At 32.6% G+C, this 15,593-nt stretch overlaps 1 protein-coding gene across 2 annotated transcripts in view; it reads left to right on the top strand.

The window, feature by feature from the left end:
• Nucleotides 1-15,593, top strand: part of STXBP5L (syntaxin binding protein 5L) — a 387,479-nt gene that overhangs the window by 89,835 nt on the left and 282,051 nt on the right. For both annotated transcript variants that reach the window (XM_057697539.1, XM_057697540.1), the window contains exons 3-5: nt 352-433; nt 3,795-3,895; nt 14,709-14,843. In XM_057697539.1, coding sequence (XP_057553522.1) covers nt 352-433; nt 3,795-3,895; nt 14,709-14,843 — 318 coding nt within the window. The remainder of the gene's footprint in view (nt 1-351; nt 434-3,794; nt 3,896-14,708; nt 14,844-15,593) is intronic.

The following is a 15,593-nucleotide window of genomic DNA, read 5'->3' as shown; positions in this document are numbered from 1 at the left end:
AAAATGGCTCTCTTGATTCTTGGACTGCACTGGGGTTTCACAGTCTCTAACCTGGATCCTGAAGCTCCTGTGAAGGCACTTTTGTCTGTGCACGTAGATGCAAAATCATTGTTGAGGGAAGTTGATTATGTGCGAGGGACATTTTATTGAGCCATTTTGCTGACAAACAGTGCTACATAATGTAATTTCCATCAACTAAGACCAAGATCAACCTTTATTTCAACTGTTTATTTACAAAAATAAAGATAACTAATAAGCCAAATGTCAGTTTCTAAGTAAGTTAGTTTTTTCTTTACACGTTAATATTGATGCTAATTAAAATGTTAGAATCCTTGACTTTTATTATTTTAGACTTGGGAGACCTGGCGTTGATTGTTATTGTCAACATGAAAGTGGTGCAGCTGTTCTGCAGCTCCAATTCTTGATCAATGAGGTAAGGATTTTCTTGGATATTTATATCTCACACATACAAATACACACACATTGTGTAATCTTTTTAATATTATTTTTCTACATGCTTAAAGATATATGCATATGCAATATTATTTATGGTCTCATTTTCCATAAAAGGCTGTGCTCCTGTATTTGTCAGTTTATTAAATTTTAAAGGAAAAAGTTTGTATGTACCAGAAGATCCTGTTATTGTGATTGTGTAGCATAATTTTATAGATTGTTTAAATGGTTTTTTAAAAATTCCTAAAATCCTTTGATTGCTACACTGACCATTAAACTTTCCCTCTACACACTCTCTTCCCAACAATTTGTTTTATAATCAGTGTTGATTTTCATGTTTTATCTTTATCTTCCATTAAATAAACTTTTCAGTTATTTACTTTGGCCTGCTTTGTCTGTATATATCTCCATATTCATTTTTTGATATATGTATGCATAGTTGTTATGACGATTGGCTGCCTACCATATCCCTATTTTTATAGACCTGTGGTGACGAGGAACCTCCTAAAGACAAAGTTTGTAAAGCTTAGAAAGTTTGCAGATCTTCCAGTAGTTGAAGGATACTTAAGGCCTTCTTGACTCATATTTTTTACAATGGATCCTTGAGTCTTCTAGAACTCTTTTATGTGAAGTGAGCCAGTCAATGCAAAAATGTTTTAAGAATTTATGCTATACCAAATTCAGGCACTTAGCAGATTGAACTCAGTGTGTTGAGAGAAAAAGAAATGAGGTATCACTGGTTGTTTCTTATGGCATGAATGATGATCTTTTATTCAGTTATCTGTATATATTTGCATATGTATATTTCTAAGAATTTTTACTCATAAACATGGGTAAAATGTTTCATATAACTTTATATCAGAGATCCCCGAGGCATGAAAAATTTGTGATATTGGGAAATGTCCACTTTTTACTTCTCTTGGCTCAAAAATCTTTTTCAGGAGACTGTGAGATTCTCCTTATTGACAAACCTAGCATTTTTCATGTTGTAGGCATACTTGCTATGGGGTAGCAAAACAAGAGAGAGAAATAAGGAAGAGCAGGGAAAACATTTAAAAAATATTTTATTGTAATAACTAGTCTTTAGTATCTAGAATGACAATCTTTTTGAAGTCCCAGTGTTACTCTGTAGCTCCTAGTTGAGAGATCTCAGCCTTTTGCCTTCTGCATGGATGTTTCCTGGGAGGCATAAATTGTTTCCAGGTTATTTTCTCTGTGTCCTGTTCTCTAAGAATTGTTTTTAAGGCCCTAAGTTTGCCTCTGTGTCTTACATAACTAAGAATAAAGACAAGCCTTCAACATCTTTTCAGTGTTTACATTGTCTGTCCTGAGCTGCTTACCTTGATCTGTCTTATACTCAACTTCTGTACCTTTTTCCAAACTTCCCAGCTTCTGACCTCATGACCTGTGTTTTTATTCAGTTTTTAATCTTTTCACAGATCTTCATTAGTTGTGATTCTTATAGATTTGCTTTTGTAAATGATCTCTAGATACCCTGCTGATGTGCTTATTACTTTCATGTGTCATATATCTGTTGGCGCTGTTATGTTCAGTGGTTCTGTTCACTTCTCTCAAATGCTATGTTATCTCCTAGTTTTGTCATAGACTTATTAATACTGACTTCCTTCCTAGATTTATTCAGCTGTTACACTAAGATATTATTGAACATCTGCTGCTTTATTTTACTTTCATTGCCTGTGGCATATTATATCTATTGTATAGCATGTAACTATTTGCTGTTGAGAATGTTTTATTAATTTCATATATCATGGTCTATCTTCACCCTATACCAAGTGAGTTTCCACTTTCCTGAGAAATGAGTTCACTATTCTATATTTCAAAAAAAAATTGTAGTTCATCAAGTACTTCCAAGCAATCCTAATAAATTTCTAATTTAAATATGTAAAACATTTGAGAACAGTTTACAAATAAAACAAGCAGACAAACAGAAATCCTCAAGGCACGTGTAGGATACATTTTATTGCATAGCATGTTATTATCTATGAGTTCATATTAATATGTATATATCAATGTATACCTCTTTGAATATGTGTATTTACATATTTATATACAAATATGCAAATTGTACACAGTTTAAAACATTTTAATTGTTATACTCTCTGATTATGATTGTCATTTTAAAAGCTGTTTTTCTTTAAGACTAAAATCATAGGTGTATCATATCAAGAGAACCATCATAGGATACCTGAGCATGTTTGTCTTAGGAATTATTATGGAAGGGCATTTAGATTCCTATATTCTTCTCTCCTCTAATTCCTAAGGAAGAAGTAAATTCTAGGAATTTCAGTATAGTTCTCCCTAGCATCTACATGGGTTGATCATTTTGATATCTGTGATTGATTTAATAAATTATGAAAGGTTACTTGTAACAGAGTACTTTGCAAAATGTGAAAAGAATTTTAGGTATCTCAGGACTACCATGATTGTGCAAGATCACTTTTACAGAACATATTCAATACTCTAGAGTAGTTTCACGCTCTGACATAGGGTAAGCACTGACATTTTTTTTCCTGGGAAACTCATAATGGCAAAAGTTCTGACAGTTTAAGATGATCTTACTTAACTCGGTGAAATAAATAGTTTAAATATATGTATATGAAGTTGTATATGGCAGCTAGTTTTCTGCCTATATGGTGTCTGCCATACTAATAGGTAGAACCTATCCTATTGTATTTGAAGTAGGATTCATTTGTATTTGGAGGCTTTGTATAAGAAGCATCTTAGTATTACTTTTGTAATTATACTGAATTCTAGTTGGAGAAATGTTTTATTATAGATGTTTTCTTTTATCATAGATGAAGCTTCTTGAACTATGAAAACAAATTAAATTATATCAAATATACTTTTTAGGAATAATATATACTTCTCAATTATATAGACAATTTTTACAAATGGTGAATTTTTATATAACCAGATTGCAATTTAAAACTGGGTTGGATATCTGCTTTTCTGTAGAGCTACAGGTATATGTGTAAATAGTAGAAGCAAAAAAGATAAACATAGTTTTTCCCCAGAAAAATATAAGAAATCTTTAATGGTCACAATGATGCTTATGTTAATAATCCCTCTATTGATAAATGCATAGTCCTTGAGCTAATCATTATCACCAATCCATATATAGTGGTTTACCTGCTTCTTCTACTGTTTGTAGTCTTAGGCTTCCTGATTGAAGTATGTGAATTGCCTTCCTTGTATTTCTATATTATATAAATACAAATAATATTAAAAGCAGTGAAAAATTCAGTAAATTAGCTTGTTTTTGCTTCACAAGAAAAACATGAATTGAGTAAATCACTCACTTTGTTTTCATTTTGTTCCAGGGTGCTTTGGTCAGTGCAGGTTCAGATGATACACTTCATTTGTGGAACCTTAGACAAAAAAGGCCAGCTATTCTTCATTCTCTTAAATTTAACAGAGAACGGTAAGAAGATAAGAGTTAAACAATTTCTTAATGTATAAGAAAATTATTTCCTGAGTAAGTTTCAGGTTGATTTTTGAAAGAATTTTGAAAATAGTCTTAATAGCTGGAAATAATATTTATGCTTGCTTTTATAATAGTTTATTTTCATAGAAAATTCATAATTCATATAGATTCAGTCATCTTCTAATGGGGAACTCCTAGCATTCTTGTTCTCCTCGCTATAAACCAGGACTTCAGCCATGATGTGTTCTTTTCTTAGGCCAGAGTGCTGAAAACCCAGACATAAAATTTAAAAGTCTAGTAAATATTAAATGTATTTCTACACCTTTTGATCATGGATGTTACCTCCTACACTTTCACCCTTTTGCTTAAATATTTTTTACCTTAAAAAAATACAAGACAGAGGTTTTAGACATCCAGAAATGTTGGTACTAAGTGCTGGGCAACATCATGCATCTAAGATTAATATTTTCAAAGATGGTAAATTGATCAGAATTCAGATTCTCCCATTTTAGAACAGAATAATAATCAGAAAAAGAAAATTATATGAATGGATATGGAAAACATTATTAGATTTTATTTGTAACAAACTGTACCAAATTTTAATGTTTCTAGTATTGGTTTCAACCAGACCTAGAATATAACAGACATCTACTTAGCTCATAACCCACCTTGATATGAAGTAAAATTTGTGTTTTATTATCTGTCTCTGTTATTTAACTATGAAATGATCTGATATTTGTTTATTATTTGGGAAACAGTCAGACTTTTTGCAGTGATTGAGAAGGGCTTTCACAGGAAAATTCAATATCAGTGAAAGAAAAAGAAACTTATGAGAAGTAAATTTACACAGATTAGCAAGTACTAGTCAAAACTGAGGTAGGTAGATAATAGAGACAGGCAGTCACTGCTGAGAGCTCAAGAAAGTGCTTGTTTTATTTTGTTGAATGGTAATAGTTCATAAGGAATCATCACTATATGAGCAGAGCTTAATGAAGTAAACCTGTTTTTATAGGTTTGATGAGAAAAAAAATGGCAGCTATACAGACAGTCTTCTTTTTTCTACCTGGAGCTTTTTCTTTTTCTTCTCATATACATACTGTATTATTTAAATCATTAACCTTCAATATTCTGAGCAGTATTCATTAGTATTATGTCCACAGTAGTGGTGGATGCAAGGTTTAAGTCAATAAAGGAGAATTTAAACAAGCATCTTTGGGAACTCTAAGTCCTCTTAAATCGGCCATTTAACTGTATACATTTCTATATACCTGTCAACTGAAAGAAAGGTGCATAATGTGAGAGTTGTGAGTGAAATTTTATTGAGGGTTTTACTGAGGACTATAGCCTGGGAGAGAGCCTCTCAGTTAGCTCTGAGGGACTGCTCTGAAAAGGTAGGGGAGGAACCAGTATATATATTAATTTTTTGACTGGGAATTACATATAGTCAGGCATAAAATATTACTGCTAATCACAAAGAACAGACATCTTAAGTTAATGATTTAAGTGCTTTTCTATGTATGGGAGGATACAAGAATCTGGGGTCATTGAAATTCTTCCTTAGATATGAATCTTAAGTATCTAGGGCCCATATAGCCAAAACACAGAATTCTCCATCCTGTTTTTCTCTGTCCTGATTCCTCTTTGGGTGCACTGTCAGTGGGTGACTACAGTGGGTTGCAACTTAATCTTTGTAGAACTGGAATGTTGGGCAACATTCTTTGTTTATGTACGCTTATGCTTATGCCATATACATATATACATAATTAGTTTATATAGTTTGTAAATTTTAGGTTTTTTTAATTAGGGAAACTTCAGTCTTTGGTTTTATAATCTTTGAAGGTAGCAACCAGGCTTAGATTGTTGAGAAATAAGTTTCGATATTCCAGCTGCTTCTGGTGGATGATCCTTGGGTTCCTCTCATATCTGAGTTTGGAAACCTAAATATGGAAGAAAAACTTTTGATTTCTGTGATTTATGATCTGAAAAATAAATAAAATCAAACAGTCACATTTTAGGCATACTAACAGTCCTTGCTATCACTGGTCTTAAATTGTGTGATGTTGGGGAAAGCCTAGAATTGTTTTGTATGGTTTTCAAATAAAATTCAACAGATAGGCTATGATATACAGATCATAAAGTATTTGTACTTATATCAGATTTTATTTTTTCTCTCTGTGGTGTTCTGCTAATTAGTATTATCAGAATACTTCTAAGGAATATTAGCTAAACTGCCAGGAAGGAATATGTTGTTAAGAACCTTATTTATGAAATCTCTAGCAAACTTGACCCATCACAGTTGGCTTTGGGGGACAATATAACCCAAATTTAAAATATTTTATTGCTTCATGAAGATAATATGAATTAGTTTTCTTTTAAAATTTTCTTAAGTAATTAACATATTTGCCTGGTTTGACATTCAAAAGATAAAAGTTGTACGTACAGTTAAGGATCTTTCTTCCACTCCTGTCCCCTGGAGACTCAGTCTCTATCCACAGAGGCAAGCAGTATTATTAATTTCTTGTGTCTTTCCAGAGATTCATTCTGTACACATATAAGCAAATAGTATATGTAACATAATTTTCTTCCTTATGTATTTATAGGAAAATATTAAAGTATTATATGTTTCTGTTACCCAAGTTGTAGCATGTTATACAGTTTTGTACCTTGTTTTTTTCTCTCTTTATATAGTCTCAAGATCATCCCTTATCAGTACATAAAAAGTTTCCTTATTGTTTTTTTGGTGTGTGTGCAAATGTCACTGAACTATCAAGAAACTATGTAAATATTAGGTGTATGCCTTGAAATAATTTTTCACCTATGTAACAAACACACAATTCAAGAAACAGAATATTACTGAAACCACAGATTTCCCTCTGTGTACCTGCTAATCACCACCTAACCTTCAAGTGTAACGCTATTCTGATTTCAAACACTATAGATTAGTTTTGCCTGTTGTTTTTGACAATTATTGAAATGGAATTGTGCATATATACTTGTTTGTATTTGGCTTCTTTTGCTCAACATTGTAATTGTAAGTTTCATTAATGTTGCATGTAGCCATAGTTTATTATTTTCATTGTTATGTAGTACTCAATTTAAATGGATATTCTTTAATTTGATTAACCATTCTACTTCAATCATTCTGCTTATACTTAACTTTTGTATTTCCATCTAAATTTTAGAAATAGCTTGTCAAATTCCACAAATACATCTGCTGAGATTTTGATTAGAAATACCTAGAATCTGTAGATTAGTTTGGGGAGAACTGACATTCCCCATGATGATGGGGAGTGGCAGTATTGATTGATTGTCCTTGACAATGATGACATTGATTCATTATATTAATCACAGACAGTCAGGGATCGAACATGGTATATGTTATATCCGCTCACTTACTTAGGTATTCTTTGATTTCTCTAATAAATGACATAGATTTCTCTGTAAAGGTCTTCTACATTTTTGTTATGTTTAGTCATAAATATTTGATAATTTTAAATGCTATTGAAAATTGTACATGATGATAAAGTGATGGTATATCTGTTGTAAATTGTATATAATGATAATTAAATTATAATACATCAATTTCTATGTTATTTTTGTTGGAATTTGGAAATATAATTTATTTTTATATGTTGACTTTGTATCCAATGACTTTGCATAAATTCAATTAATAATTCAGAATGTTTATTGTAGATTTTCCTGTGTATATAGTCATGTCATCTTCAAATAATGATAGTTTATTTCCTTCTTTATAGTTTCATATATATTTATTTCTTTTTATTTTTGCACTGGGGTTATTTATTGCTGTGTGACAAAATTATCACAAATTTAATGGCTTAAAACAAAATGCATTTCTTATCTTAGAGTTTGTGGATCAGGAGACCAGGAGTGGCTTAGATGAGTTTTTATTTCAGGATCTCACAAACTGCAATTAAGGTAACTGCCAGGGCTGTGGCCTCATCTGAGGCTTGATTGGGAAAGGATCCATTTTCAAACTTATTTGGTTTTTGGCAGCATTCTGTTCCCTAGCAAGCTGATGAACTGAGGACCTCAGTTTTTACTGGCTGTTGACCAGAGACCAGTGTCAGTTGCTTGCCATGTGCCTTTCTCCATAGGCCAGCTGGCAATCTACCAGCTTCCTTCTTCAGAGCCAATACGGGAGAGAGTCTCCTCACAAGATGAATGTTACAATCTGATGTTATTTAGTCATGAAAGTGACATCTGATGACTCTTGCCATATTAGATTGGTTAAAAGCAAATCATAGATCCTGTGCACACTGAAGAGAAGGAGGATTATGCAAGGGCAAGGATATCAGGAGGTGATGATCATGGGGACTATCTTGGAATCTGTCCATCATAGACTTCCAGTAAAATATTGAATAAAAAGTTCAAGGACAATGCTTTTCTTGTCTACTTACTAATCTTAGGAGAATATTTTTATTATGAGGGTGAGTTAAAAATTATCCACACTCCGGTTATATTAAAACTTCTGTTGGCCGCACTGTCTTATCAGCACTTTCCATTCAAGGCTACTATCTTCCCAGTCACTGCTGTGCAGGTGTGAACATGTTACATCAGTTCATTTGTAACCATGGTGCGAGCAAAAATGGATGCCCTGCTTGTGATTTGCACGAAAGAAGAGTAGCGTGCAGCGATTTCTTTTTTGTGTTCTGAGGGTATACTTGGTGCCGTTATTTATATAAGACTTTGTGCACAGTATGGAGAAAGTGTTTTGTTGTGAAGAAGTGTGTGTGAATGGATAGAGAAGTTCAAGGAAAGTTGCACAAGTGTTAGCCATCAAGAAGCTGGATGCCCATCCATGTCCACAGCTGATGACAACATTGAGCGTACATGTGAAATGATTCTGTTTTCTGGGATTCTTAATGGCCAGTAATGGAACATTACCAAGAAAAAGATTCAACAATCAACAGTGCTTGTTACAGTGAGATGCTTATTGAAGAGCTGAGAGGACTGCTATCCAAGGGCTTTGTGATCTTGCATGACAATACACGTCTGCACACTTCTGCCCACACTGTCGACACTCTGCAAAAACTTCATTTTCAGGTGTTAAAGCATCCTCCCTATAGTCCTGATCTTGCTCCATTGGACTTTCACCTGTTTGGATCCCTTAAGGCGGCCCTATGAGAATGAGCTTCTCAGGATTGGATTTGCCAAAAATCATGATGTTATTCCCTATGGAAATGCAGAGATTTGACTTATATTTGTTTGTTTTCCAACTAATTATGAACAATAAAATTCAGTGAATTTTTTTACTGTCTGGCTAATTAAAGCCCATTAAGACAGTGAATGAAATTTAACTAAATTTTCACTACCTATTTAATTTTATCTCATGTATTATAATTCTAGCTAGGGTACAGGTTGTCAAAAATTATCTGATTCTTTTTCTTAAAGAAATTTTAATTTCTTAGTTTTGCTTTTATGTGATTTGATTTTTTCCACTAAAACTCCTAAATATCAGCCTTTGACTTAAGATGCTGAGGGAATCTTAGGGTACCTATCTGTCCCTTTCCATGGCTACTGTTGTGGTTCGTATCACCATCATTATTATAACCATCATTAGCTGTTTGGGGGGTACTACTATCCCTACTACAAGGCTTTATCTCTACTACTAACTTAATAATTTAGGTTCTTATCCTAAAACTTGAAGAGTAAGTAAGCAGCTGTCATTCAGAGACAGAATTACATTTCTTAGAATGTAGTTCACAAATTATCTGTATCAGAATCACCTAGAGAAGTGCTTCCTAAACTTTCATGTGTGCGTGACTCACCTTGGGGTTCTTCATAAAATGCAATTTCTAATTTTGGGGTTGGTCCTGAGATTCTGAATTTCTACTAAGCTTCCAGGTAACAGCCATGCTGCTGGTCTGTGGATTCATTTTGAAGAGCAAAATATTTGTTAAAATACCAGTCATATGCTCCATCCCAGGTCCATGGAGTCAGTTTGTGTGACTAGAATCTGGGATATGCATTTTAATGAGATATTTATATATGCTAAAAATTTAAAGTTTTGTTATAATTTAGTAGTTCTTAACTGTGGTTGTGTATCAAAACCAGCCAGAAAGAGTTTTAAAACAGTATTTGTAGATATTATGCCAGAACTACTGAATTGTCATCTCTGGTATTTGTATTTTTAATATGTGGAATCATACACCTGATTCTGAATATAACCAGGTTGTAAAGAATGATTATAAATATTATACAAGGGACTGGAAGCAGAGTCATCATGCCTAATACTAGAGGTTTCACCTGGAATGCAGACAAAAAATGAGACTAAAATTTACTTATGTTAGAACTTAAAGGGAAAAAAAGTTTCAAAGTTGAAATCCTCTACTAAATTTTATACAGCATAATTTCTGTAATTTTAAGTCATTTTCTATTTTAAAGTATAGCTTTGGCTTGTGTATTGACAGTGTTTCTCAAACTAGGATCTATCGTCATAGTCTTGTGAATTACCCACAGTAATTTCTGATTGTAATATTTTTATTTTTATAATCAGACTAATGGAAATGTTCTGAATGATTTGAAGAAATCATTTTATGCAAAAATACTGCTATACAATTTCAATATATGAAGTTATGTTTGCATTTATGCTTGTGTTGGCACCAAGTAGTATTATTTAATTGTTGTGGGTTAATAAAAAAATAGAAATGGACTATGCGCATGTATTATGTATTCATGCCAAATGATTATAAAATTATGTGATGGTGTACTATGGAACAGAATTCAAAGGTATTCAAGTAGAGGCAAGTGGTGAAAGAGAGACACAAAGTATAGACACATCAAATTCAAAAGAACCTGTGCAGTCAGAAGCATATCCATATTGTGAAATTGTTTTATTTTTTAAAAAATTCATCTGTCATGTAAATTATCATTTGAATTCTAGTTTTAGTTTTATTTGTATTTAATTTGTACTTTTTGTTTTCTGTGTCTATAAGGGCCATAAGTATGAGGAATTTGTATATTTTTATGTGTAAGTTAAGTTATAGAAGTCAGTCAAAAGTGAGGATCTGCAAAAATTTTTTAAAGATCTGTATATTATTCAAGCTTGAGAAACATGTATTTTGTTTATTTAATATGCTTCTCTAACAAATATATCAAATTACAGATCCTTTGATCTTTAATGGCCCGATTCAAATACTGTACAGTTTTCTACCTTAGCTTTCCTTGATTTCCCTTACTGGAATTAATCTCTCCCTCCTTTGAACTCTTTATAGCAATGAACACATTTTACTTTTATTTTTCTTACTTGTCAACTTGTCTTATCTCTCCTATTAGATGTTATATTTTTTAAATGAAAAGGAGAAAGTACATTGTAATTAAGGATAGTACTTTTTATAAAGAATTATTCAGTGAAGGTTGAGTAAATGGATGAATGGAAGGAAGACTGAGAATGTCTTAGATGATTTACTATGAAAGAATGATAGTGAATATGGATATAAGAACAATATTATTTTTCCAAGGCCAACGTATAATAGAAAATCCTTCATCTTGCAGGTGGTGGTGGTGGAAATACATTATAAATGAAAATGTAACTATTAAGTACAATAACTTAAGTTCTATAAGGATATTGATTAGTCACTTACTATGGTTATCAAATACACAGCACAAGTGTAATCATGCCCCTTCCTTCACCTATGTCAATCATCTTAAGTAAATCACATTACCTTTTTTTTTTAATTTTAAGAGTTTATTTGAGCAAAAAGCAATTTGAATTGGGCAGTGCCAACAGAAGTGGTTAGGAGTGCTCCACAGATAGCTGGGGCCAAGGCTTTTATAGATAAGACATGAAAGCAAAAGCAAGGAATTATTGGATTGGCTATAGCTTAAGTAGTTGCTTTATTTAGGAAAGCATAGTCAGCTCTTTGAGAGTGGTTGTCCTTAGGTTTCAGTGTTTTTTTCCTTGCAGTTTTATTGAGATAAAATGGAAATACAGCACTGTGTGACTTTAAGATATACAGCATAATAGCTTGACTTACATACGTCATGAAATGATTATGCCAATAAGAAGAGTGAACATCCATAATTTCTTATAGATACTAAATTAAAGAAAAAGTATAATTGACCTACAACCCTATGTTAGTTCCAGGTGCACAACATAGTGATTCAATGTTTCTATATATAATGATCACCACGATAAGTTTAGTTACCATCTGTCACCGTACAGAATGATCACCACGATAAGTTTAGTTACCATCTGTCACCGTACAGAGATATTACATTATAGACGACATCTCCTATGCTATACATTTAATCCCTATGACTCATTTATTTTGTAACTAGAATTTTGTACCTCTTAATTTCCTTCACCTATTTCACTCATCCTCCCATCTCCCTCTCCTCTGGCAAATACCTGTTTGTTCTTTTTGTCTGTAATTCCATTTCTGTTTTATGTTCATTTGTTTGGTTTTTTAGATACCACATGTAAGTGAAATCACTTAATAGTGGTATTTCTGTCTGACTTATTTCACTTAGCAAAAGGTCCATCCATGTTGTCACAAATGGCAAGATTTCATTCATTTTATAGCTGAGTAATATTTCATTGTATATGTACATACCACATCTTCTTTATCCATTCATCTGTTGATGGGCGTTTATATTGCTCCCCTATCTTGGCTATTGTCAGTAATGCAGCATGAACATAGGGGTGCATATATCTTTTCAAATTAGGGGTTTTATTGTGTTCAGATTAATTCTGGGAATCTTTCTTACCTGTTTAACCACTACCCATCAGTTGGACTTTGGACATAAGATGAAACCCTTTTGTCATAAAGGGTCTAGTTTCTTATCAATAAGAATGAGGAATACAGTAGTGTTGGTTCAAGGAGTATTTATAATGCTGTTTGAATCTTTTTCATGTATTCCATTGTTCTTGTACATCCTGTAAAGTCTATTTATATTGGAATTTTACTGCTTGCTTCAGGTCTCATTACTGAAACCTGGAAGTTCTTAGACTTTTCTTCTTAACCTTATAAATGACTATGTAATATTTAAGTTTGTTCCTTTTCTACCTGAACTCCCATATTTGTGTCTACTTTAAGGGGGTAAGTGTTTTTTCTACTCTCCTCCTCTTCAAAAAGGGTGATCATAAATCCTTTTTAAAATGAGCTTCCTCTTTCTACATAGATTGAATTGAAAATTGATTGTTCATGACTATCAAGTTATTTCCTGTGGAACATTATTATCTTTGGCAACAGCAGTCTAGACTAGGTTTTAATCAAAATTGTCCAGTATCATATACATTATACTTTAATTATATTGTCAATTTTGTAAATGTGTATGTAATAACAAGGTTTCTAGTTTTTTTTTAATGTTTGTTTTAAATTTTATTTATTTATTTATTTATTGGTTGTATTGTGCCTTCGTTGTTGCACATGGGCTTTCTCTAGTTGCGGCGAGCGGGGGCTACTGTAGTTGTGGTGAGCGGGCTCCTCATTGCTGTGGCTTCTCTTGTCATGGAGCACGGGCTCTAGGCGCGTGGGCTTCAGTAGTTGCAGCACATGGGCTCAATAGTTGTGGCTCATGGGATCTAAAGCTCAGGCTCAATAGTTGTGGCACACAGGCTTAGTTGCTCCGTGGCATGTAGGATCTTCCTGGAGCAGGGATGGAACCCATTTCCCTGCATTGGCAGGTGGATTCTTAACCACTGCGCCACCTAGGAAGCCCAGGCTTCTAGTTTTTTGAACATAGTGTGCAGGGTGTCTTCAGCAGAATACTTTTGAATACACAAAGTTTGATGTAGAGAAAGTCAGTGAACCAGATTGAAAATATAAATTTGACATACTGTATGTTCACTCTTATATAAAGATGTACAAGATAAAATCCTTTTTAGAATTTACCATTCACTTTTTTTTTTTCATAGTGTTGTGTCTGTTTGGCATAGAATTCTGTTTTGCTCTTCTAACAGTTTACCAGCTCCTTTTCTAAATAAATTCTAGGAAATATTATGATTAAATAACAAGTTCTGACAAGCGATGACTGTGAAATTATCCCCCTGTGTCTTTTTAAGAGTGGTTAAGGAGCCTAAGTAGACCAAACTAGAAAAAGTGATGATGCTGTGAATAGAAGACCCTGATAAATTCCCAGATTTCATATATAGGAGTCATGGTTGCTCTGGCTATGGAACAGGTTCCCAGAATTGGTCAAAAAGCACATTGTGAAGATGAAGGCAGAACAGAATATAAGGGAATAGTATAATGGATCTCTGATCTATAAGTTTTCTTTACACTACTTAGATGCCAAGCATCAGAATAAAAAGTGAATAGTTTATTGCCTCATATAGACAAAGCTACAGATTCTCTGAGACCTCTGAAATTTATGTTTCATATGTACCTAATTTTTATTTCAAGTGAATATTACTGAAAAAAAGCAAACAATGTAGCTTCATAGAAATATGGTAATTTTTCACCAAACAGGAATGGATTTGAATCCCATTTTTGCCATGTATTATCTGTCAGTCCTAGGCACGTAAAAGCAAATATTCTTGGCCTCAGTTTCCTCTTTGTAAAACAGACATATATATCTGTTTTGAAGTGCTATTTTAAGAATTAGAAATAATATGTGTCAATGCCCATGTTAGATACTTTTTTAATAGTGATTGTTTTATCATTATTATTTTTAATGACATACTATTGTTATTTATCCTATATACTCTACCAATAACTAAATGCTACTGTGTATGTAGTAACTTTTATTGTTTATATAGCTATTATTATGTAATAAGTGTAAGGAAAATGTAATGCTGACCAGATATAAAATTTAGATATTTTAATTGTAATTTTCTTTCTTTCAGAATTACTTACTGTCATCTACCTTTCCAGAGTAAATGGCTCTATGTTGGAACAGAAAGAGGAAATACACATATTGTAAATATTGAATCTTTCATTCTTTCTGGATATGTTATCATGTGGAACAAGGCAATTGAACTGTAAGTTTGAACTTGAATACCACTTTATTTGGATTAAATATTTCTTATGGTTATGTAGTATATATGTCAAATTGCAGAGTTATTTGAAACATCAATAGCTAATTTATGATGAATTTGAGTGAAAAGTTCATCTAAAATAATTTAAAACTATAAAGGCTTTTAAAATAGATATTGTAGTATTAACACATGCTAATTTTAGACTTTCCATATACTGTAAATAATTAAAGGTTATTATGTATGCAAATTTGGTGATAAAATAGTAAGGCTTATTCTAAAACTTATACATGAAAATCATATCTCATTTCTTTGTAGTCAACCTTAGTATACCACTTCCAGTGGGAATGGTAGGTGGATTGTGACCACATATAGTTTCATGTAGAAATAATGATCAGTTCACATAATTTAAAATGCTGGTAGCTTATTCTTCACTTGCCTTATTAACATATTGTTCTGGATTCCAAGAAAAATCAGTTCATCAATATTTTTCATGTTGTGATGTATACAGCTCTTTGGGTATGTGGCTGATGGCAATTACCGCTTTTACTTTGGCCTTGATATTTACTTTTCCGCACATGTAAAATGTGAAATCCCTCAAATGTGAATTCCAAGCCATCTTTTGTAGTATATACACAAACAATTCTCCTGGTCTATGTTGGAAAAACAATTTTTCTTTAATAAATATTTGTGCTCTGTACATATTAGGTCCTTAATAAGGTACGTGTGCCTTGAGGTTGGCTCATTCTCTCTCTT

Source organism: Hippopotamus amphibius, chromosome 10 (assembly GCF_030028045.1).
Source record: "Hippopotamus amphibius kiboko isolate mHipAmp2 chromosome 10, mHipAmp2.hap2, whole genome shotgun sequence".
Taxonomy (NCBI): domain Eukaryota; kingdom Metazoa; phylum Chordata; class Mammalia; order Artiodactyla; family Hippopotamidae; genus Hippopotamus; species Hippopotamus amphibius.
This window is presented reverse-complemented; position numbering and strand designations above follow the sequence as displayed.